The sequence below is a fragment of the Peromyscus maniculatus genome, chromosome 12, assembly GCF_049852395.1.
Source record: "Peromyscus maniculatus bairdii isolate BWxNUB_F1_BW_parent chromosome 12, HU_Pman_BW_mat_3.1, whole genome shotgun sequence".
Classification (NCBI taxonomy): Eukaryota; Metazoa; Chordata; class Mammalia; order Rodentia; family Cricetidae; genus Peromyscus; species Peromyscus maniculatus.
The window spans coordinates 49,948,266-49,973,466 of NC_134863.1; the positions used below are offsets into that span (position 1 = coordinate 49,948,266).

The 25,201-nt window shown below is 36.9% G+C and overlaps 1 protein-coding gene across 1 annotated transcript in view; it reads right to left on the reverse strand.

Annotated features, from left to right (window-relative positions):
• The window catches only part of Epha6 (EPH receptor A6), a 921,293-nt gene that overhangs the window by 112,700 nt on the left and 783,392 nt on the right, over positions 1–25,201 (reverse strand). The window contains exon 14 of the mRNA XM_006981610.4: positions 16,555–16,764. Within this exon, the coding sequence (XP_006981672.1) occupies positions 16,555–16,764 (210 nt within the window). The remainder of the gene's footprint in view (positions 1–16,554; positions 16,765–25,201) is intronic.

Consider the following 25,201-nt stretch of genomic DNA (forward strand, 5'->3'; position numbering starts at 1 on the left):
GGTGGTTCTCTTGCCTATGGAATGATTTCATGTTCCCTCCAGTGTTCTAGAAAAGATTTCATTCCTAAGAATGAAAACTAGCCATTTAAAATAGTCACTGAAAAGCCTATGTGTTTTATTTTCTTTTTTATACAAATTTCTATTGCTTCTGTACAACTTTACTTAACAATTCATTTTTTTTTGAAAATTTATATTTGATCATCTCATAAGGATTTTTACATCCAATTATACCTTCATTTTTATGGAGGGAAACACTGACTAAATCCATGTAAAGCCAGCTATTGGAATCCCATCTTAAATCTGGCAAACTGCTCAGTTAAATCTTAGGAGATAAATTGATTCCTCTGCTCCCCCCCCCTTTTTTTGGATAGGGTTCATGGTTTTGTCTTTAAGAGGGTACATTTTTTAAAAAAATCTTTGTTCCCTGGGCTGTGGTGTCTCATGCCTTTGATCCCAGCACTCAGGAGGCAGTGGCATGTGGGTCTCTGAGTTCTAGGGCAGCCTGGTCTACAGAGTAAGTTCTCGGGCAGCCAGGGCTATACAGAGAAACCCTGTCTCCAAAAACCAAAGAAAAGCAAAAAATTCTTGTTTATTAAGTCTCATAAAATGTGTGTCTTCTCTCTGAGGCAATTTAAAATAAGAGAAACAAAATTCAACCTTGGGTAGTCAGAAAATTTTCCAAAAATGCACTGTGTCCCATTCAGGAGCAACAAGATGGCATGGCGGTTTGATTGGCCTCATAATCCTTTGATCACTTCTGATGACCATTCATGAAGGGTTTTTATCAGCTCTTCACCCCGCACCCCTCTGCTGTGGGATGGTCTGTATGTCAAATAAAACACTGATTGGCCAGTGGCTAGGCAGGAAGTAGGTGGGACAAGGAGAAAGGAGAATTCTGGGAAGCGGAAGGCTGAGGCAGAGAGACACTGCTAGCTGCCGCCATGACCAGCAGCATGTGAAGACGCCGGTAAGCCACCAGCCACGTGGCAAGGTATAGATTTATGGAAATGGATTAATTTAAGCTATAAGAACAGTTAGCAAGAAGCCTGCCACGGCCATACAGTTTGTAAGCAATATAAGTCTCTGTGTTTACTTGGTTGGGTCTGAGCGGCTGTGGGACTGGCGGGTGACAAAGATTTGTCCTGAGTGTGGGCAAGTCAGGAAAACTCTAGCTACACCCCTCCCAACCCCAGGCATATACAGTTCTTATACAGGGATTATAAGATCAGCTAGTTCGCCTCACTGAGTATGGAGAAGGAGTTTCAGTTTAGAAACAGAGGGATACTCTAAGTGTACACACTGGAAATTGCAACTCCAAAAGCTTTTTCTGCATATTGGAGTTCAAGAAAAACCTGACCATTTTTCGTATCTTGAACCTGCTATGGATGTTTGACTGATAAAGTGCTGATTGGCCAATAACCAGGAAGGAAGTATAGGAGGGACAAGGAGAGAGGAGAATTCTGGGAAGTGGAAGGCTGAGGCAAGGAGAGACGCTGCCAGCCACCAGGATGAGAAGCATGATGTAAGATACCCGTAAGCCACGAGGCATGTGGCAAGGTATAGATTTATAGAAATGGGTTAATTTAAGATATAAGAACCATATAACAAGAAGCCTGCCATGGCCATACAGTTTATAAGTAATATGTCTCTGTGTGTTTGATTGTGTCCGAGCTGCTGCAGGACTGGCAGGTGAGAGAGATTTGTCCTGACCGTGGGTCAGGCAGGACCAGGAAAACTTCAGCTACATGAAACCTTATCAGATTTAGAGATATTAAATGTTCAATTGCATAATTTGAAATACAAATGGTTAATTTAATACAACTGAGATAAAAATTCAGTGCTAAGGCAACTTGAGCAATTTTGCTATCTGCAAAATGGTGTTGATATTTGGCCATGTATTATAGTTACATCATAAAATATTTGCACAGAATTTTACAGGCCATTAATAAAAGCTGAGGGAGGAGCACATGTATCATAGGCATTCTAAAGAGAGACTGGGGAAACAGTCTTTAAGAAGAATTTAGAGAAGTAGAGAATACTAAATTTGCCAAGGGAAGATGTAATATTGAGGCTAATGGTTTCATTATTATTAAATATGTCCTATGCTTAAATCAATCTTCTAGTACAAATTAAAAATAAAATGTTTGAGTTGTATGGAATATAATATATTAAAATAATACCAGGGAGGTTATTTAGCCTGCTGGGCAGTTTGTTCTCATATTAATAAGATAAGGTCTAGAGTTTCCTTGTCCCTTCCTTCTCCTTTCTCTTCTATCCCTTTTCCCTGTTTGTATTGACAGCTTTTTTATCTGTTTGTAACTTCTGTCTTCTTTAATGATGTATAAAGCTGCAGAAGGAAATAATTGGATGTGCATCTAGATTGTGTTAGCCCAGCTAATCAAGATGGGGTCCTCAGATAAATTGATTCATAGTTGCCTGGGTGTTTATTGAAAACTCAAGTTTCTTGATAGTATGTTGTTATTTTTCTCTTGGGCCTGCTGAATGAAGATGAATCTTAGCCAGAACTGGAAGTCTGTTCTATAAATGCTTCAAAGCATTTCTTAAGTGGACAATCTCAACAGTGGCCACACTTTAGCTTGTTATATTCTTACGATGTTTCTGTGGCAACTGGACAGTTTTATTAATTCTATTCCAGATGCAGCCACTGAAGCATGAGGATTTTAAATGAATGATTCATCTTGTTTACTAAATTATGGTCAAATTGAGATTAAAAACAGAGCTCCAAGCTTATACTTCTCTGTTTTCTTTACTACATTTTACCCACTGTGTTTCTTCATTATTTAATGGCAAAACATCTATACTAGAATATTGAAGAGCCTTGATTATCAAACCTAAGGATTGTGGAGAGGATCAGATAACTTCCTCCTTGATGTCTTTGTTAAATGCAAATGTATTACTTGTAAAAATCCTGAGCAGTAAATGGTCTTCACAAGTTTATCAACAGAAAACCAGATGAGAAAGACAGTTAACCAGAAGCAAGGGATCTTCTTTGTTGACAAGGATACTGGATACATTTTTTTAAATGTGAAATTCAAGACTCAGTCATGCTTTTTCTAGCTTACATCTTGGACTCATTGTTATCGACCTGAAAAAGTTGGGGGTGTGGTGCTGACAATGAAGATCAGACAATAAATGTAAAGATCTGAAGGAGCCAGGCACTTCTTAGAATTCTGTCGCAGAATTCTGTGAAAAATCAGTGAGATAGTAGTGTTCATTTCCTTAATCTTCTTGTCTTTCAGTCAAAAGAAAATGCTACCTAGAAAAATGATCTCTAGCTATCCTTTTCAATAGAGAAGCCAAATAAGCACATTACTTACTCACTGTCTGATATCAAGCAGAATAAATTTTTTTTTGCAACTCTGTCCAGAGGTATTTCTCTATTTTTAAGATGTATAATATTTTCCTTCTCTTAGCATAAAAGTAAAATATCTACTATAGGAAAATTTACAAGTTCAATAAACAAAATAAATATATAAAGTTATATATACACACACATATGGACATGAACACACACGCACACATGCACGCACCCACGCACGCACACAGCATACACGCGAGTAGACACACACATAGAGTGATGATTCTTTTCATTTTTCAGCCTTCCTAAGCTGTCACTGCTGCTGTCCTGTTCTGCAAAGGTCTCAAGGCGAGAGTCAGAAGGGAGTTTGAATGTGATAAGATAGAATTTGAACAGGGAAGTTCCAAAGGAGAAAACAGAAATAGGAGGATTATTATTTGAATGTGGGACAAATACTTTCTTTAAATTATTACTTAAGACTATTTAGTGACATAGTTTTCATGAAAAACCATATGATACAATGCTGAGCTCATCACTAAATTTCTTCGGCTCTCAATTTCTTAATCCCTAAGAGCAAAACAAATCACACACACACACACACACACACGCACACACACTCTGCACAACTTATCAGGATATACTGTCTCTTCTCCCTCCCTCTTTCCTTTTCTTCAAGTCTGCCTGCCTCTCTCCAATCTTTGAGTTTACACCAGCTCACACCAAGCCCCAGTTCTGAATAAAGCATCTTTGCTATGGCTTTCCTTGTCCCTTTATAAATCCTTCTCAATGTGCCAAGCAGAGGTACCTCTTACAGCATCAATTCTATCATCCTTCCTGTCACACCTTCAATGCCTTCCCTGTAGTTAGACTCAAATTTCCACTCCTTTCCCTGACACCAAATTCCTGTAGGACCTTCCCTGTCAATCCTTCAGTGCATCAGCCATTCTGGCCAGAGTCCTAGTTACAAAATATGCCAAGATTGTTCCCACCTGCAGATTTATATTTGTTCTTTCCTCACCTTAGAACATTCTGGCTTCAGACATTTTCTTAGCTGCCACCCTCATTATATTCAAGTCTCATTTCAATGTCCCTAATTAAAGAAGTATTTTCTGGCCACATCTTCCAAGGCACTTATGATCTTATTCTATACTTACCATGGCATAAAATTATTTTTTTGTTTAAAAATTATATTCACTGCAGCATATTCAAAACTGCAAAGTCCATGAGAATGACTTGTTGGTGGAAAATCTGCAGTGCCTGGAACGGTATCTGACACACAGTAGGCACTTTATTACACATTTATTATATATGATCCCAGTATAATGATTCAAGAACATGATTATTTAATGCCTGCTTTTCCCCAAAAATCTCAGAACCTTTCATCCTACAAATTTATTGAATTTAAATGGACAGATTATATGCATATATATGTATAATGTTTTCATATATATTGTAAATTCATCTTTATGGGATGACCACTATAATAAAACTAATTTACACACTTTCACTCTTTTCTTTCTTTTGTGAAGAATTAAATTCTACCCTTGTATTAAATTTCACCTGTAAATTGTAGTATTATTCCTACAGACAGTATACTTTTCATGAGATCATAGTTCTGTCCTTGATCAGCTAAAACAATATTCTCTGGGCAACATTTTCCTATTTCTACCTCTCTTATCTTCTGACAACAACTGTTCTACTCTCTACTTCTGTGATATGGACTAATTTAGATTATAAATATGTATATATACACATACGTGTGTGTGTGTGTGTGTGTTTGAGAGAGAGAGAGAGAGAGAGAGAGAGAGAGAGAGAGAGAGAGAGAGAGAGAGAGAGAGAGAAAATGCTGCATTTTTTGTGTGCCTGTACGATTCACTCAGCATAATGTCCTTCAGTCCTTCAAGTGTTTCATATTGCTGCAAATGGTAGATCCCCCTTTCAAAAGTTCAAATAACATTCCTCGTGATTAGCATCAGGGTTAAAAGTACTACATTTCTACAGTTGAGTCCTGATATCACACAGACATACAGACACACACATGTATATGTGTGTGTAAGTAACATTATGTTGTATTTATATATTTAGGAGTATATATGTAACAAGAATCATGTAGAGGCCATGGTTCTCTGAGGGAGTCACAGAATTTTATGGGAAGTGTTGGAGGAAGAAAAGGGAAGGGATAAAATAATGCAATTGTATTTTTATTTAAAATAATATTAAAAAGAAGCACTGGCTCCTTTTTCCTTAAAATATGCATTCTGTGATATTGAGTTCCATCTGTCTTAGCTCTTATCCATGTTGTAGGTAGCATTTTGTGCTCAAAGAATTTTTCTATAAGTTTTCAGAGATTTAGAAAATCAGGATTTTCTTCTTTGCTTTTGAATATCTTAATCCACCATTATAAAGCTTCAACATTTGTCACATTGGCTTCTTCATACTGCAGAATTTTCAGTTCGTTACACTACCCTAAGGGTTGTCCCAGACATAACCAGGAGTGGGCCATGGGTAACGGGGATAGTAGAGAAGTAATTAGTGCTTTTGCTGAGGGTAATATGCTAATAGTTTCAATCTTCCAACCTGTCTTTTCATGGCCTTATTATTCACAATGATTAAACATCCTCTATAGTAAATGAGTATATGTCCTAGGTATTTTCAAAAGATGTAAAAAAGAGGGGCCAGAGAGATGGCTCTGGCTCAGAAAGTAAAGATGTTTGGTTCCTTATCCTCTGACTCCCTATCCCAAATAAATAAATATAAATAGAGGTAATGAAAATGTAAAAAGTCAGGAATAAATAAATCACTTATCTTCCAGGGATGTACATGCATCTGAAGTGATTCATTACCTTAGGACAAAAACAAAAATAAAAAGAACCAAATAAACTAACTATTCATACTCCTCTTGCACAGAAAGATAGGTTCTTAGCAGATTCTTGTTTTAAAGAATGTTTTCCAGTTCTGAAGTCTTAGAGTATTTTTCTTTAAGACACACATTGAATAGTTGGAAGAAATACCCTCAGAATGCTTATCTTACAGGCCTTACCCCTCACAAATGAAAGAATGAGATACTTTCCCAAGCACTGCTTAACTTTTTTATGAATACATCTCACTTAGATTGTCCTACCTTGTAGTCTAGGTCATTTTTTTTTTCCTGTGATCAGTCATGTTAAATATTTTTATTCCTTACCCACAGAGTCCCAGAGCTACCATAAACTATTGTTTTCTAAGCTTCAGAGATGAGAGCTCTTTAAGAAATGACTATTTTTCTGTAGGCTGTTTATTTAGTTTCACTGGGATTTAACCCAGGGCTCTACACAGGCTAGGCAAACACTACCACTGACCCGTACCACACCTTGGGTTGAGTCTTTGGATGATCATTTCTCTGGAGCTGTATTGCCTTCTGTTTCTATCTTGATTAAGATTTGCTACCATCAGAGTGCTACATTCTTAAGTGTCACACCCTCTTCCACTGGCTCTTCAGTCACCATTAAGGTTTTGCTTCTCTTAGCCAGAGATCTAGGTTGCTTCATATGATGCTCACTCACAATGGGTGATGCCTCTGTCTCTATACTTAGCTCATGTTCTTTGTGCCTGCTAGAGAGCTTTGTTATACTTTCATGTACATTTTTGAAGGATTTTTTTGGTGCAAAGGGTGGTATTTTGGTGCAAAGTATGGAACCCATTAGTTTCTAGAAATGAAACTTTAGAAAATTGTTTCTCTTATTTTTGAGATTATAATGTAATTACATCATTTCCCCCTTCCCCTTTTCCCTCCCAACTCTCCCAAATATCTTCCTAGCTCTCTTTCAAATTCATAGCCTCTTTTTAAAATTAATTTTTGTTACTTGCATATATGTATGTATGTATGTATGTATGTATCTATCTATCTATCTATTCTGCTCATTCTGTACAATGTTACTTATATATATGTTTTCAGGCTGACCATTTCATATTGAATAACCCATTGGTGGCCCCTTCCCTGGGGAAAACTATTTCTCCTACTCTCAGCTTGACTCAGTTGCTCTTTGTGTATGGATGAGGCATCATGATTATTTCCCCACCCATTTTAGCATGCCTATTGTCTTTGTTCAGCTCATGTCTAGGCAGTCATATTGGTGAAACTGTATGGGTCTTAGAAGCTGTAATTTTTTTTTTTAAATTTGACTAATGTCATTAGAATTTCTATTGCTAAAAGACCACATTGAAAAAAATAAATAAGAAATAAATAAATAAAAAATAAGAACTCAGATTTCCCTTTTATAGATAAGCCTAGCCTATTAAACAGCTTTTTTAGTGAAAGAGTACATTCAATTTAGGAAACCTCTGTTGAGACATGTGATCTTTTCTCCTCAGTTAATTATAACATCCTGGGAATTAACTGCTTTTGATTGACAGCGATTATAGGATCTGTTGAGTAACTACCGTCTGTGTGTGTATGTTAAATGTGATCTTATTCTTTTTCTGTAACTGCAAGCACATTTCTTGAAGATGGATCTGATTCATCTAGGCTGGATTTCGTTGTTATTTCTTTTTCCAAGGTGTATGTACCCATCACCTGCATTATTGAACAAGAAGTTATTTTAATCTTTATGCAGCAGCTTTCTGATAGCATCATTATTTTTGTTACCTTTCTTTTTACTCCTGTTGCTGCACTTTGCCAAAAAAAAAAAAAAAAAAAAAAAAAAAACCCAGCCACTTATTTCACTTGACGTTTCAGTTAATGCTGCACAAGAACCTGTTCTTCCATTTTTTTTCCTGCATGCTGCTTTGTGGAGGTCACTAGTTATTATAGTTTTCTGCCTTAGTATCTGGTGTGTGCCCAACACTTTCTTATCTACTACACTTTTAGCTTAGCAAAGGTCTAAAACATGAAATACAAACTATTATTCAGCCCGCTGTTGGTCCCTCCATCACGTTCTAATGCACAGAAAGTGTCTTGGTAGGATGTCAAAGGACAAAGTTTTATTTGCTGAATTTCAGAAGTAAAGAACATGCTTTTTTTTTTTTTTCAGTAGAAAGCTTTATATTTTCTCAAGAAGCATTCCATAACAACCTTTTAATTTAAAACATACCAATGAGGGAACATTCTGAGTATATTTTACTAGAAGTTCTAGCAAAGCTCCAGGAAAAAATCAGGTACTCATATCAGATTAAAGTACTTCTAGGCAGAACTGCAAAGGATCATCTTGTGCCATTTTGTTGGTTTGTTTGAGATAGGTTACCTCCATTCTCCTAGATTCTGGGATTATTGGCTTATGTCATCATGCCCAGATATCTGAATATTTTGTAAATTTATCCTCACACTAAGCATATTTATTATTAAAAAGGCCCATCTCAAGATTTAAAAATTAATACAAAAAGTCAAGAAAATTCATAAACACTTGAGTTAGGTAAGGGTTCATCTCTCTCTCAAGCTATTGCATTGATAGCTGTAATTATCTACATATTCGGTATAGGCCATGTCTTCTTAAACTGGTAGATTTGACATTTCTTGTATTTTTCTTATAGAATACGGAAAGGAAGCTTACAAAGGCAAATTAACCAAAACTAAGATGTTAATAGAAATCTAATTATCCAGATTATGTGTTATCATCTACAGCATTCTGTATTCCAATAAAGAAAGTGCCAATATACAATTACTGCTGCTGAAGAAAAACAAACAAAAATTAGTCACAGATAACATAAAAAGTAGTAATCAGGAAACCACAGAATTTTGTCAGGCATTATATAATGATTCCTACATGTTGCTTTAATCTTTAAAATATAACAGAAATCATTACCATAATTAAAAATAACACTACCATTATATTTCAAATAAAAATTATCTCTTACATCATATGAATGTGTGCCAAAATATATGTTTTAATGTTCCTTTGAGGTAAATAGGACCTTATTTCCATAATTGAAAGCAAAGAGGCTTAGCATTTTCAATATAAGTATAAGCTGTGGTTGCCTAGCAATATTCAAATGAGCTAGAGTACCTTTTTAGGACTGGTTATAAAGCAGTTGTCCATGTGAATATGTGTCAGATTTAGAAATGGAAGAGATTTTTCAGTACTTAAATTTTAGCCAGACAGGACACCATTTATCAAATGAGAAAACCCCCAAAGAGTCAATAATTTCTATGTATATTAACTAGTCAAAAATGGTAATTTCATGTGCATTGTTGGGAAAGAATCATAATCACCAACTCTAAGAACCTGATAGTTTTTTCACAGAATTGGCACAGAAAAGCATGGACTTAGTTCTTGTCAAGACACTATTTTTATAATTTATTTCCGTCTATCCTTGGCCTACATTGCACATTTCTTGGTTTCACTGTCATTACCAGGTCCCAGGGTCCCTTAGCAGAGGCTTGATGTATTTTAGCCTAGGGTTTAAGTGCTTTGCTAGAAGCAGCTGCTATTACTGTAGTTCTTTTTAAGCTGCATTGTCCACTCTTCATGTCTTCAGAGATAGGAGTCCTATTATATGCTGCAGTTGGTTATTCTTAGTTCTGTCTCCATATAGCTTTGTATGTGTTCTCGCCTTCAGGCTTTGTTAGTAGTGGAGATAGTTTTCTGGAGTGTATTGCAGTCATCGAGTAACCGCTTCTTCTTCCTTTTAGTTCTGAAGAATCACAGTAGAAAGTTCTCATAATGTAAATACCCTGATAGAGAGATATTGTTTCAAAAACATGAGCCTGCCTACTTCTTCTAGTAATGTAGAATGTCCCGTCTAGAAATATAGCATCTAGGGAAGGAATTCCAGGAAGTCCTGTTGTTGTTTCTCTCTTCCTTGGATGCAAGGTTTCCATGAAAGCTTTGTTTACTAAGTCAGGTGCCTCTAAGGTATATAACCTGGACTTACCTACTTTATAATGTTTCCCAGTGGCAATAAAGGAGGGCCTGTCCAGTCAAGACTCTATCCAAAGTGGGAAGCTTTCTATATTCCGCCCAATGAATCTGGAACTTTTGTGCCCTATTGTCTATTTGTAAATCATAAACCTACTTCTTATGATATCTGTGTATGCCTTGTATTGCTGGACTCAAGACAGTAAAGTATACACATTATGTACATTAGACCTCTACATTCGTTCAGGATTCATAGGGTATATGTGATATGTGTACTTTCAGTTTTGGAGGCTGGCATAGTATAACAACTTTGTTATTTTCTACAGAGAAGAGCATTTTCTCATGAGGGGTAATCCAAACACACTCCATAACAGGTTCACTAAAGAGAACCCTATTGTGGTAACTCCATAATACATGGTGTTGAGTACAGATTAGATCTTAGACCTGAATCAGGACCAATGAATACTCAAGTGTAGGAAGAAACATGAGAATTTCTAGTATATTTAATTATAAATCTCACCCTTTAACCCACTTTACTGAACTTTATAATGCAGAAACATTGACATATATTGCAGGCATATGGATTTTAAATAGGGCTCTAAGGAGTTCTCACTGCCATTTGTTGTAATATTTTTCTTGGGGTTTTTTTTGGTGGTGTTGTTTGTTTTATTTTTTAGAAAACATTTGTTTGGCCTCCGTTTGATTAGGAAAGAACAGCGTTGGTGTAGTGTATAGTTAGAAAGAGCATTTGTCTGAAAATTAAATCAAAAGTACACACAGATTTTTAATAGGGGACCTGTGTCATGATTAATCATGTCTCTCAACAACTAGTTATTAATAGATGCCTGGATACCAGCACTCCACCACTATAAATTATATTTTCTTTTCTTTTTCTGTCTATATTGTGTCACTATTTGTAAATGTTTTAAAATGTCCATAAGAAAGGGATTGGAACAAAAACAGCTCTGTAAAATATCTAAAAATAGGAAGACACCATGGGCACTGGACTAGGCCCTCTCCATAATTGAGGCAGATATATAGCTTGATCTGCTTAAGGGGCCCCCTGACAGTAGGATCAGGATTCATCATTGGTGTATGAGCTGGGTTTTTGGAGCCCATTACCTGTGGTGGGACACCTTGCAAAGCCTTGATGCAGGGGGAGGGGCTTGGACCTGCCTCAGCTGAATGTAATAGGCTCTGCTGACTCCTCATGGGGGGGTCTTACCTTCTTGTAGGAGGGAATGGGGGAGTGTTTGGTGGGGAAGCCTGTAGGGTCAGGAGGAGGGAAAAGGGGGGATCTGTGGTTGGTATATAAAATGAATAAAAAATTTCTTAATAAAAAAATCTACTTGTAATAATGCCTTCTTCAATTACTTCTTTTCTATACCATCTATGCCTAATTAATCATTGGATCTTGAAAATTATATGGTCATAATGATTTTGACCCTTTCTTTTCCTTTTTATCCTAGCTGCCCTTATTTTAATCAAGCCTGTGTGAGCTTTGGAGTCTGCAGGGCTGATGCCTACTTGGAAAGTCTACTACCAGTTTCTCTCATCCTTCAAACTTCCACTCCTTTCTTTTTTGTTTTCAGCAACATCTATGACACGAATCTACTGTTTTGTTTTTGTATTCGTGCACCTCAGAGGCTTCTTTGTAGTTCCCATAGAAAAACCTTCAAATTCCTTGGAGTTCCATTCAAGAACCTTGAAAATTTTTGCTGAAGAAGTGAATCCACCACCCCAATCATTTTTCCTGGACTCCATTTCTAAAGGTTCACACATCTGCTTTCCTGCCTGTCCACTCATTTACATTTCAGTGTCCTCCCTGCTAATTTTCTTTCCTCATGAGGAATGTATTTCATCTAAAAGTCTGTGGGGTGGTTTGAAAGAAAATGGTCCCCAAAGGGAGGGGCACTATTAGGACGTGTGGCTTTGTTGGAGTAGGGGTGGCTTTATTGGAGGAAGTATGTCACTGTGGGGTGGGTTTTGAGGTCTCCTATACTCAAGCAATGCCCAGTGTGGAAAACAGACCACTTCCTGTTGCCTGTAGTTCAAGATGTAGGATTCTCAGTTCCCACTCCAGGACCATGTCTGCCTGCACATCAGTATGTTGCACCATGATAATAATGGTCTAAATCTCTGAAAACGTAATTCACCTCAATTAAATGTTTTCCTTTATAAGAGTGCCATGATCATGGTATCAGTTCACAGCAATAGAAACCCTAACAAAGACAGTCTGTCTTTATTTTTTATGTCATGACAGTATCTTTGCCATTCTATAAAGCCTTGTTTAAGCTACTTATCCTTGTTATCACCATATTTCTTGTTTAGACCTCCAGAACAACACTAAATGTATCAAATTGCTGGGATGCACAAGACTGTCTGCTCTTAAAATAATGAAGTCTTTGAAAGAAATGGCCTCATTATTTTAGGATTGAATATCCATACCCATTATAAAGGCAAGTAATCAAATTAATGATATTTATATTATACTTCAACTTTTTCCCTTGTTCTCTTTGTCTTTCTTTTCTTCCTTACCCTTTCCTCCCCCCTAGTTGTGTGTGTGTGTGTGTGTGTGTGTGTGTGTGTGTGTGTGTGTGTGTGACAGTGTTACTATGTACCTTGCCTGGCCTGGAACTCATTATATTGACCAGATTGAACTCATTCATAGATCCTCTAACTATTTTTCCTGAGAGATAAGATTAAAGGCATGTGCCACCACCCCTGGCTTTCCTCATACCTAAAAATTCTCTTAGTAGCATGGTAATTTTGAGATCTGTAAAAATATTTGATTATATTATTTCACATTTACTGATCTTTTAAATTCAGAAACACATCTTAAGACAATCTATGGCTTGAGAATTGTTGTCATTGGATTCTAATATGCTGGCTTCTTAATTTTATACTTAATTTTAAAATATAATCTAGGTCTAAAGCAACTGTATTTTAAACTTCTTAACCTTGTTAGTAGCTATGTAACAGAAAGTGCTCAGAGGCTTGGGGTCAAATCAATCATGTATATACATGATTTTAGGTTACCTGTTAGTTTTATGAAGATATTAAATATAGGTATGGGCTTCTTATTTTAAAGAACAATTAAGTTATTACCTAATAAGGTGTTCCATATATATATATATATATATATATATATATCCTTATATATATGTATATACACAAAATGTGTGTATATATGTGTATCTATATATATTTGAGTGTATACATTATATATACATATATGTGTATATTATACACACACACACATAAAGAGCTCATCAGTTACTTTCTTGTATTTTAGATAGATTGCATGTGTAGCAAATTTATAAATTTTAAAAATTACAATTAATATTTTATAAAATAATCTTTAACCCTAAGAATTGGTATAAGTTATGGGTTTATAAAAATGAAGAAAGAAAATAGCCACAAATAATACAAAATATCTTGTAACTAACCAAGCAAGTGAAAGACCTCTATGACAAGAACTGCAAAGTATTTGAAGAAAGAAATTGGAGAAGATATCAAAAATATATAAAGAACTCAAGAAACTAGACATAAAAACCACAAATAATCCAATTAAAAAATGAAGTATAGATCTAAACAATTCTCAACAGAGGAATCTCAAATGGCCCAGAAACCTTAAAGAAATGTTCAACATCCTTAGCCATGAGGGAAATGCAAATCAAAATGATACTGAGATTCCATCTTACACTTGTCAGAATTAAGATAAAGAACACAAGTGACAGCTCATACTGGAGAGGATATGGAGCAAGGAGAACACTTCTCCACTGCTGGTGGGAGTGCAAATGTGTATAGCCAGTTTGGAAATCAATATGGCAGTTTCTTAGAACATTGGAAATCAATGTTCCTGAAGACCCAGCTATGCCACTCTTGGGCATATGCCCAAAGGACACTCCACCATACCACAAGGACACTTGCTCAACTATATTCATAGTAGTTTTATTTGCAATAGCCAGAACCTGGAAACAATCTAGGTGCCCCTCAGCCTAAGAATGGATAAAGAAAATGTATATTTACACAATGAAATATTACTCTGCCATTAAAAACAATGAATAGGAAATTTGCTGTTAAGTAAATGGAATTAGAAAAGATCATCCTGAGTGAGGTAACCCAGAACCAGAAAGACAAACATGGTTTTTCCTCACTCATAAATGGATAGTAGCTATAAAGCAAAAGAGAAACATGCTACAACCCATAGGAGCTAAGTAACAAAGCGCTCAAGGTGGTGGGTGGGATGCATGAATCTCACTGTGAATGGGAAATAAAATAGACACTCCCAGTGGACATGGGCAAGGGGGATGGGGCATGGGAACAAGAGGGATCATGTGGGGGAAGGATGAGGGGAGAGAGTACCAGGAGAGACAACCAGAGTCTGAGGGCATCTTTGGGGTGAGCTAGAAACCTAGAGCAACAGAAACTCCCAGGAATCTATGAGGGTGATCCGAACTAAGATTCCTAGCAATAGGGGATATGGAGCCTTTACCACCCATCTCCTTAACCAGGTAAGACTTTTAGTGGAGGGACTGGGAAACCAATAGATTGGTGCCTTGCCCAACTGTTATCAGAGAGGCTTCACCCAGCAACTGATGGGAACAGATTCAGAGACCCACAGTCCAACATTAGGAGGACTTGGAGAATCCTATGGAAGAGGGGGGATGAAGGGTTGTATGAGCCATAGGGGTCAAGGACACCACAAGAAAACCCACAGAATCAACTCACCTGGGCTCATAGAGGCTCACAGAGACTGAACTGACAACCAAGGAGCCTGCATGGGACTGGCCTAGGCCCTCTGCATCCATGTTACTTTTGTGTAATGATATCTTTTTGTGAGACCCTTACAGTGGAAGCAGGGGCTGTCTCTGACTCTGATGCCTGCTTTTGGGACCCATTCCTCATTCAGCCTTAATAGAAGAGGAGGAGCCAAGTCTTACTGCAACTTGGCTGGTTGATATCCATGGAAGGCCAGTCTGTATTTGAAGAAAAATAGTGGAGGAGGAGTAGATGATAGTGATGGGGGGAGTAGAGGGAAGATGGAGGAAATTGGGAGGAAGGGAGGGAGGGGAAACTTGGGTTGGGATGTAAAAACAAAAATGTAATAAAAAAAATGAAGAAAGAAAATTTAAAAAGTCTTCAGAAAAGTGAAAATAGCTACAATATTTTCTAAATAGAAGATGGAGTTTAAAATACCATTTTTTTCTCTAAAATGACTAATGTATTTTCAGGTTCTATACATTTTTATTTTTATAAAGTATTTGGTTAAACTAAAAGATCAATACATACGTGTACCTCACATATCAGAATTAGAGATTAATTTATTTTCTATAGATCTCTATTTTATATTGAAACTGTGAAAATGTTGATAAATTATCACAGGACATTGCAAAAAAATAATAAGGGCATAAATTTTTTATTAATGATATAAAATCTCCATCTACCTCAAGACTGATTGAATACAGTGAAACTTCAAAATATTTGATAGAAAATGAAATAAAGGAGAATTAATTAATGGGGTGCCATCTAAAAATTATTTGCAAGGTTAAAAGATGGAAAAACAGTAAATATGTTTTGGATAGTCTCATTGATGTGCTCTTTCACTGATGCTGATTTAAATCTCAAATGAATCATTGGTGAGAATTTTAATATACAAATGATGACAGTTAAACTGAAAATCAACAGAATTAATATACTTCAACAGAGATGTTAAGACTAAATTCTTCAAAGCAATATCCAAGGAGATGAATACAGTGAATTGTCTTGGAGCAATTAAAAAATATTTAAGATACTCATGGTGTAGTTCACATTATATAATTTAACTTGATAGTTTTGTTTTAAAGAGTTAGCCTTTTATTCTTGCTTCCTTTCCCCCCAAGTACAATTTAAAAATGGCTTAGAGAACCTTTATATGTCTCCAAAGAAACTTGTTATTCATTTATACGTGCATCTGGATCATCTGATAATAGCTACCAAAAAAGGTGACATTTCCTAATCACTGGGTCCTTATTAATTACCCTTGAAGTATTAAAGGCAATGTTGATGACCCATAAAGAGGTCTATTTAAAGAATACTTATTAAACAGATAAAATATCTCCAGCAAGGGCAGGTTCATTTTGAAGGCAGTCATGAGACACATCTCCATCATGATCGCGAAGTCCTAGCACATCAGAAGCCCAAAGATAAAATTTAAGAAGTCTTTTTTTTTCTTAAAACAACAACAACAGCAGCAACAATCCTCTGAGCCTTCAAATATAAGAAATCCTGTTAACTAAGTAACATATTAGTAAGAACAAATAGAAAATGAGAACATGAAATCAAGGAAACACGAACCATTATTCTAACAGCGTTCAAGAACTGAAAGCAAACACGGCGATGGAACGAGGGCACGGAACTTACAGTTGTTGTATACGCTGCTTCTGGATCGTCTTCCAGTACTCGGGAGAGACCGAAGTCAGAGACTTTGCACACTAAGTTGCTGTTCACCAGTATGTTTCTGGCTGCCAGGTCTCGATGAACATATCCCATATCAGAAAGATACTTCATGCCTGATGCGATACCCCGCAGCATGCCGACCAACTGGATGACAGTGAAGTGGCCATCATGCTTCTGTGAGAGAATCATCCCTGTTAGTTGACTGACATTAATACAATGTTCATACGTATATGCAGTCAAGTAAGCCACGGATCTTTGAAGATACGCATCAATTCTGCTGACCATTGCTTGTCTGCCTAACAAAGTACAAGACCCTTGTCTGACATTTAAAGGAGGAATAAAAGCTAACTAGAGGTGATGAACCTCACAAGGAGAGAGGGCAGCCAGTCAAGTCAACCTCCAGAGAAAATTATGTCAAAGACTTTTTTTTTTTCAAACAAGAACAAACTGAAGTAAAATGGTGTGAGAGAAAAGACTGCAGAGAATACACAATGGGCATTCCATATTTATAAGCTTTGCTGAAGCTGCACAAGCAGGCAGGAGAGCAGCAAAACCTGTGATTGGGAGAAACTCATGTGGTAACCAGAAATACTGTGGGAAATAGCAATCAGGCTAGGCCATTCAAGAAAAAACAAAGATACATAAACAAGAAATGGATTGATGAAATCGGCAGATAAAATAGAAAAACACAAGTAAACAGAAAGTAACTAGATTTGTTTTTTTTTTCAAATATATTGGGCAAATATAAAAGGAAGCATTAAAAGTTGACTGGAAAGAAGCTACTTTAGCTCTTGGCAGGAAGAATTATACTAAATACCACAATGTAAATAATATGTCAGGCAGGGTAGTGTTACACAACAACCAACACATGACATCTTATTCTCTCACCTAGAGTAAAAAACAATGCTGCATAATCTACAAAACAGTAAAATCAGTCCAACAGTATTCTGTGCAAAACACAAGTACAGGCAAAGTCAAATGCAGATAGTGGTCTTGATATCAGATGAGATGTAAATACAAATAAACATAATGCATATTAACTTTAACTTACTAATTGTTTGGAAACTGTTGTCTTTGACAAGTTACAGAGAAGCACAAAAGGTTCAAGTCATTTTTATACACCAGGCCAAATTGATTTATGAATGATATTAAAAGTATATGTGTGTGTGTGTGTGTGTGTGTGTGTGTGTGTGTGTGTGTATAAAGACATTAAGGCTATATTACATAGTAGAAACACACATAAGGATATTTTTGTGCTACAAGCTGTTTGTCATAAATATTTGATAAAAACCACAGAGTGGCTTAGACACAAGGGTGATGAGACCCACTGCATCTCTCAAAGTGACACTGCCTCCTCCACAATGCTATCCCGTTGATTATTTAGAAGAATAAGCTTACATATCAATGGTGCAAACTTGGCCTTATCATATCATCTTATCTCTCTAATATCTCTTGGATTATATCTCCAAAGTGCAGAGAAGAGAAAGGAAGCTTCTCTTAAAAGAAGCTTCCTCACACCAACTGTGTCCATTAAAGTAGGTTCTTCTGTATAATTAATGTATAAAAGATAAACTAGCAAAGAAAATCCTTGGTGTTATTAGCCCTTTATGTTCCCAATCCATCTTCATAGACAGTTCACTGTTAGATGGAATCAGCCTCTTCTATCATGTGTTCTACCTACCTCTCTGCTATTAGGAATCTCAAAACTTGAGAATTGAAAACATAAATTCAGCCGGGCGGTGGTGGCGCACGCCTTTAATCCCAGCACTTGGGAGGCAGAGGCAGGTGGATCTCTGTGAGTTCGAGGCCAGCCTGGGCTACCAAGTGAGTTCCAGGAAAGGCGCAAAGCTATACAGAGAAACCCTGTCTCGAAAAACCAAAAAAAAAAAAAAAAAAAAAAAGAAAACATAAATTCTATTTTTTCTGGAAAGGATTGCACTACACTTTAAAGGCAATTCTTTTTCACAAAGTAAAGCTCTCCCAGATCATAGTTATCATCAGGCAGAATCTCTAAACAGTCGGAAGAGTTCAGGGACCATGAGGAAATAAGGAAAGCCTCATTCCCTTCTTCGTACAAGTGTAGTGATCCAACCCACGGTTTTGATGAGACTCACTTACAAAATACACAGGCGCTTCCTGGATTGTTTTAATAATTGTTAATAGTTAACGAGTCTTTGTTATTATTACATGACATTTTATAACTGCAATGAATCAGAAAATTCTGTTTTCTGAAAAACATGTTGTTACTCTAAATACCTACAAAAATAAACAGGCACACAAAGTCATGTGGAAATGTAACTTCCAATCAATCCTGAGGGTGGCACAAAGAACAAAATTACTATTTAAAAAATATGTCTTTTTTTAAATAGCAAATGTGAACTGTAAAAAAAAAGTGGGCTTCCCGATGGCCTTTACATACACATATACAAGGTATTTTTTTTAATAATTACCACTCTATTATTTATGTGTATTACTTGTTTTCCTTCTCATTATTGGTACCATACCAATTTCTATAGATTCCCTTCTAGTTTAATGGTTTTGTGGTTTTGTGAATTTTGATTTTATTTCTTAAATTTCATATATGAGAAGAAATATTATGTTTCTAAGACTGGCCAGTGTGTGTGTGTGTGTGTGTGTGTGTGTGCGCGCGCGCGCGCGCGCGCACAAGCATGCACACTCACATGTGTATGTAAGGTTGACATTGCTGTCCATCTTTTTAAAATTTTTTTTTTTTATTTTGAGGTCAAGGCACCCACTGAACCTGGAACTTACTGATTCAACTACATTGGCTAGCTAGTGAGCTACATGTGAGCTACCTCCCAGCTTTGCTTCTGTAGTCTTAGGTTTGCAGGTGTGTGTTGCTCTACCTTGCCCTCCGTGTGGGTGCTAGGATTACGACCCAAGATCCCTTATGTGGGCATTTTACTGACTGAGCCATCTTTCCCACTCTGATAGTAACTAATTTTGTTTAACATGATAATCTTCAGTTCCACCCATATTCTGGAATATTTACCTTGATTTCATTCTTGTTTAATGGCTGAAGAAAGTACCATTATTTATATGCACCATGTTTTCTCTTCTGTGAATACATCCATGGGTTCCTATGCTACCTCTATGATGGGTCTATTGTGAAGAGTGCTGTAATGAAGGTACCTCCAGAAGTGTCTCTATTTTATGCTGCCTTAGAGTCCTTCAGGTTGTAACCTAGGAGTGGGTTTTTATGACAGTTCTAATTTTAGTTTTTTGAGGATTATCCATACTGGGTTTCAAATGACTACACCAGCTTACATTCCCATCAATGCTATTTACACATTTTATTATCATATCTTCACCAACATTGCGTCCCATTCTTTTCAATGGTTTTAGCAACACAGAATTCCCATAGTATAACATTTATCCTTCTAAAGCATACAACTTAAGAGAACTTAAGAATTTTCTTCATCATTCCCAAGAGAACCACATATGGACCATCATACCCTGTTATGCTAAAATAATACTACCACGCTAGGCAACCACCAACCTACTTTCTACCACAATGGGGTTTTACCTGCTCTCAATATTTTCTAAGCAGAAACACACAACTTTTTATGACTATCTTCTTTCATGTTGAACCCTAATGTTTCTGACACTATTTTGCATTGTAACACATATCATTGTTTTATCTCTACATTTTATTCATTTAAATTTAATGAATATTTGAATTACTTCCATGTTTTAGTGATTGTGCATGGAAGTTTTTAATGGTTTATTTTAATGTTGTTATTAACACTGGAAGAGATTTGGATTAACTGCTTTCCTATCAACTGCATGGCAATTTATTTTCTACCAATGGTAACCACTGTCATTTAAAAATTGAGATACTGGTGTGTGAGAGAAGTCTGAACTACTTTGTACATGTTGTTTCAGAGGTCACACCATGTTCCTTATCAATTTCTAATTCATTTGGCTAAGAATTCTTTTGGGGTTCATAAAATCAAAACTATTTTTCATAATAACAACATGACATATATCTGCTTTTTGTAACTAGGTTTGAATTTGTGTGAATGGTACAAAGCTCTAATAGGTAAAAGGTTAGGAGCCTAATATGAATTAAGACAGTAACATTCAAGTAAAAATAGATTGCTATCTTTATGTTCTTCTTTGCCACATGCAGAGAACGCTGAACTGTCCTTGGTACAGTGAAGCATTAATTTCCCTAAATCTTGTCTGTGATTATATACCTGCATGATCAACACCTGTGAGACAGACTAAAAGCAAGAATGGACATGGGAAACATTACATGGCAGTACATTAAAAGCAGGCCTTCAGGGTTGGGCTTGGGATTTGTATACTGACAATAATCAATTACCAATTCAGACTGACCCTGTAGAGGTCTAATGGCCTTTGGTTATAGTACTTTCTGCAGCCATGGCTATTTCCAAGACAGGAACTCTGGTAAAAGACTTCAATCTCCAAAGTGCCAGAAGTCCCAGCATATAGGACATTCAATCTGAGAGCTTACCCTAATGTTGTAGTTTTGGGATGCAAATTTTTTATAATCCATTACCCTGATTATCTACTGGTGACAACTTCTGTATCTTTCAATCTGTCTGCTTACTCTCCATCCATCCATCCATCCATCCATCCATCCATCCATCCATCCATCCATCCTTTCATCTATGCATCTATTTCTTGTTCATAATATATCACCCAGGTAAAAGGTAAACTCCAAAAGTAATGAAATATTATTTGTGGTAGGCATATCTTAATTGCTACTACATTGGCCTTGGGAAAATATACAACATTTATAAATCACTATAAACCAGTGACACTCTTAAGTCTTCCAGATGCTTTTCCATTTAATTCTCCACTCTGGAATCTAAGCATAGTTATTATCACTTTTATGTACTGGTGGAGTTATGGTTTATAAACACTACACAATAGAGCTTTTAAAAATATTGGTCCCAACTCTATATAGGATTTTGTGATTGGGTGTTGAGTCAGCAATATCTGATAATAGTAAAAGGCTTAAGAATGTGAAATGATGTCCCTCAACTGAAGAATGGATAAAGAAAATGTGGTATATCTACACAATGGAATATTACTCAGTGGAAAAAATGACATCATGAAATTTGCAGGCAAAAGGATGGAACTAGAAAAAATTATTCTGAATGAGGTCACCTAGATCCAGAAGGACAAACACAGTATGTACTCACTTATAAGTGGATATTAGATGTAAAGCAAAGGATAACTAGACTACAGTCCTTACCCCAGAGAAGCTAGGTACCAAGGAGGACCCTAAGAGGGATGCATGGATCTTCCTGGGAAGAGGAAATAGATGAGATGTCCTGGGTAAACTAGGGACAGGGATGGGGGAGAATAGAGAGAAAGGGATGGAGGTATGGGAACATGAGGGATCAGGATGGTCAAGTTGGAGGTGGAATAGAGCGGGAGAACAATAAAAGTGATATCTTGATTAGAGGGGGCCATTAAGGGGTTAAGGAGAAACCTGGTGCCAGTGAAACTCCAAGGAAACCACAAGGGTGACCCCAGCAAAGACTCCTAGCAATAGTGGAGAGGGTGCCTGAACTGGACTTCTTCCCCTATAATCAGATTGGTGACTACCCTATTTGTCATCATAGAATCTTCATCCAGTAACTGATGGAAGCAGATACAGATATCCACAGCCAAGTACTGGGCTGAGTTCTAGGAGTACAGTTGAAGAGAAAGAAGAGGGATTATATGAGAAAGGGGCGACAAGATCATGATGGGAAATCCCACAGAGACAGCTGACTTGAGCTTGTGGGAGCTTATGGACTCTGGACAGATAGCTAGGGAGCCGGCATGGGTTCTACCTAGACCCCCTGTATCTGGGTGATAGTTGTATAACTTGCTCTTTTGTGGGGCCCCTAGCAGTGGGACCAGGACATGTCCCTGATGCATGAGCTGGCTCTTTGGAACCTATTCCCTATGGTGGGATGAGGAGCTTGGGCCTGCCTCAACTTGATATGCCATGCTTTGTGGATTCCCAAGGGAGATCTTACCCTGTCTGAATGGAGGGGAAGGAGGAGTGGATGGGGGTGGGAAGAAAGGAGGTGGGGGGAGGGGACGACTGGAGGGGAGGGAAACTGTGGTTGGCATGTAAAATAAAATAAAGAAAAAAATACAGAAAAATTATTTCATTGTTACTTTATAACTGTAAGAAAAAATATGCAATGACCAAAAATTAATTAAAAACAATTGCATGACAAATCCAGGCATTTTTGGCAGTGTTTGCTCACATTGCATTGTTGGGGCTTCACTGCAGTACTGGCTCTGAGCACACATGTGTAGTTTGCAATGTGCATGCTGCCATGCCACACAGTGCCAGGGAACACTACTTGAAATGCCCCAGCTCAGCTGCAGGACTCATACGGTATGAACTGCAGTGCTTTTACTGAACATGGGAAGATTTTTGCTGTTGTGAAAACACAACGCTTTAATTACAGAAAACAAAGACTTAAGATTTTCTTGCATAATTCTTCAGCACATAAGTATCACATTGGTATATATTTGGATTGTATTATATTAGAATGGTAGAGCTTAAAATTTGCTAATTGAGGAGCAGAGGCGAGATTCCCAAAGAAAATCACTTAATGAATATTAGTTTGGAATTAGGACAGACTTTCTAATGATATCTGAAATGGTGCTAAATGTACTGCCATTTTGTATTAAATATTTCTACAAAGTAACACTCTCAGTATTGAGGACCCTGAATCAAAATATTAATGAACCCATTAAAGGTGCTCTGTCTTTTATATTTTCAAATGCTCAGCATAGATTCAATTATTTTAAAATATTTTCAAAATTTTTAAAAAAATCCAATTATTTTAAAATAACAAGTATATATTACATGTATGTCTGTACATGCATGAGGAGTGTGTGAGTACAGGCATGCACATGCCATGCTACACATGTGGATGTCAGAGGACAGTGTAGGCTTGTCTTTCCCTTTCACCTTATTGGAGGCAGGATAAACTGTTTTTACTTCAGCAATCAGCAGGCTGTCTGGCCTTCAACATCTGGAGATGCTCTTTTCTTTCCTCTCCCACCCCATCTTGTCAGAGGAACCCTATGATTACAGATGCTACCACATCTGGCTTGGTGTAGGTCCTAGGGACCCAAACTCATTTCACTACACTTGTACTGCAAGAGCTTTATTCTCCGAACTGTCTTGCTAGCACCAATATTTAATTCCTTTAAAAAATATTTATTAATTCATTTTATGTATATGAGTGTTTTGTGTGTGTGTGTGTGTGTGTGTGTGTGTGTGTGTGTGTGTGTGTGTGTGTATGCACAATGGGCATGTCCGCTGCCTGCGGAGTTCAGAATAGGGTGTCACAGTCCCTTAAAACTCGAGTTATAAATGGTTGAGTAGCCATGTGGGTGCTAGGAACTGAGCCTAGATCCTCTAAAAGAACAAGGGCTATAAAGTACTGAGCCACCACTCCAGCCTCCAAGATTTGATTTTTCATGCATAGGTAAATAACAACATCCCTCTCGTTAGTGAGAAAACTTCCTCTTGTCTTTAAAAGATAATGAAATCATGCATGTGCAAAGGACTTGATTTAAACCAACAATTTCTTCGTGATTTATTACAAGTAAATGGTTGGTTTCTACACAGATTTTTATACACATACAAACATATCCAAAGTTATATCAAAGTTTCTTGGGTAAAAGGAATTGTGAGTATAATAGTTAAAGAAGCCCTGAAGAGGAGAGCATGCATTCTTATGTATAATAATTGACAGAAAAAGAGCTAGCCTCATCTTGACCTAGCCTTGGATAGTTTGGGCAGCACTATGTAGCATAATAAAGTATGCCGTAAATGATCTCTGAGAGTTATTAAATCAAAACCAAGCAAACAAGAACATTCCAGATAACTCAAAAAAAGGCTATTCTATTCTTCTATGTCTGGCTAAGAGGAATAGCCTCATTTATTCACAAATGAGGCCCTGTGCACTATTTTTCTCTAGGAACAATGTAACTGTGTTCTCCAAACAAAATCTATATCCCCTATTCTACTCAGTGACAACATCACTTTTACAAATTCAATTCAGGACTTGGCTTTCTTGAATATGGCGTGTGGTTAATAAAGAGTGACAGAATTTAAACAAACTTTTTTAGCATCTCAGAGTTTACTGATTGCTACTGCTATGACATTCCTATTGTTTTGTATAAACCAGGCTGTTTTCTTGAGGCTGGGCAAGAGTCTTACCCTTTTTATGCAGCACTTCTATTACACCTTCCACCATGCTGCCGTCCACAGCGCAGTGCTTGATAAATATTAATTCAAATTCAATTGAATTGTTTACAAGGGGTGGAGAGAAATGTGAGAACACTGAAATTTAATATCTTTGGGCTTCCTCCTGGAGATTAATCAAAACGAAAGTGTGATTTTTTTATATGACATATGGTTTCTTCCCCGAAAGGCAGATCCAAATGAAAGCAAGTGAAGGTGACATATTTACACAATGCATTTGGAGCTTAGTAGCTAGAATTCTGTTTGCTTTTACCCTGTTCTTTCTTTGCTTTCTCAACCTGACTGCTGAGAAACAAGGAATTTACCCTCTAACTGACAGGAAGGGTGAGC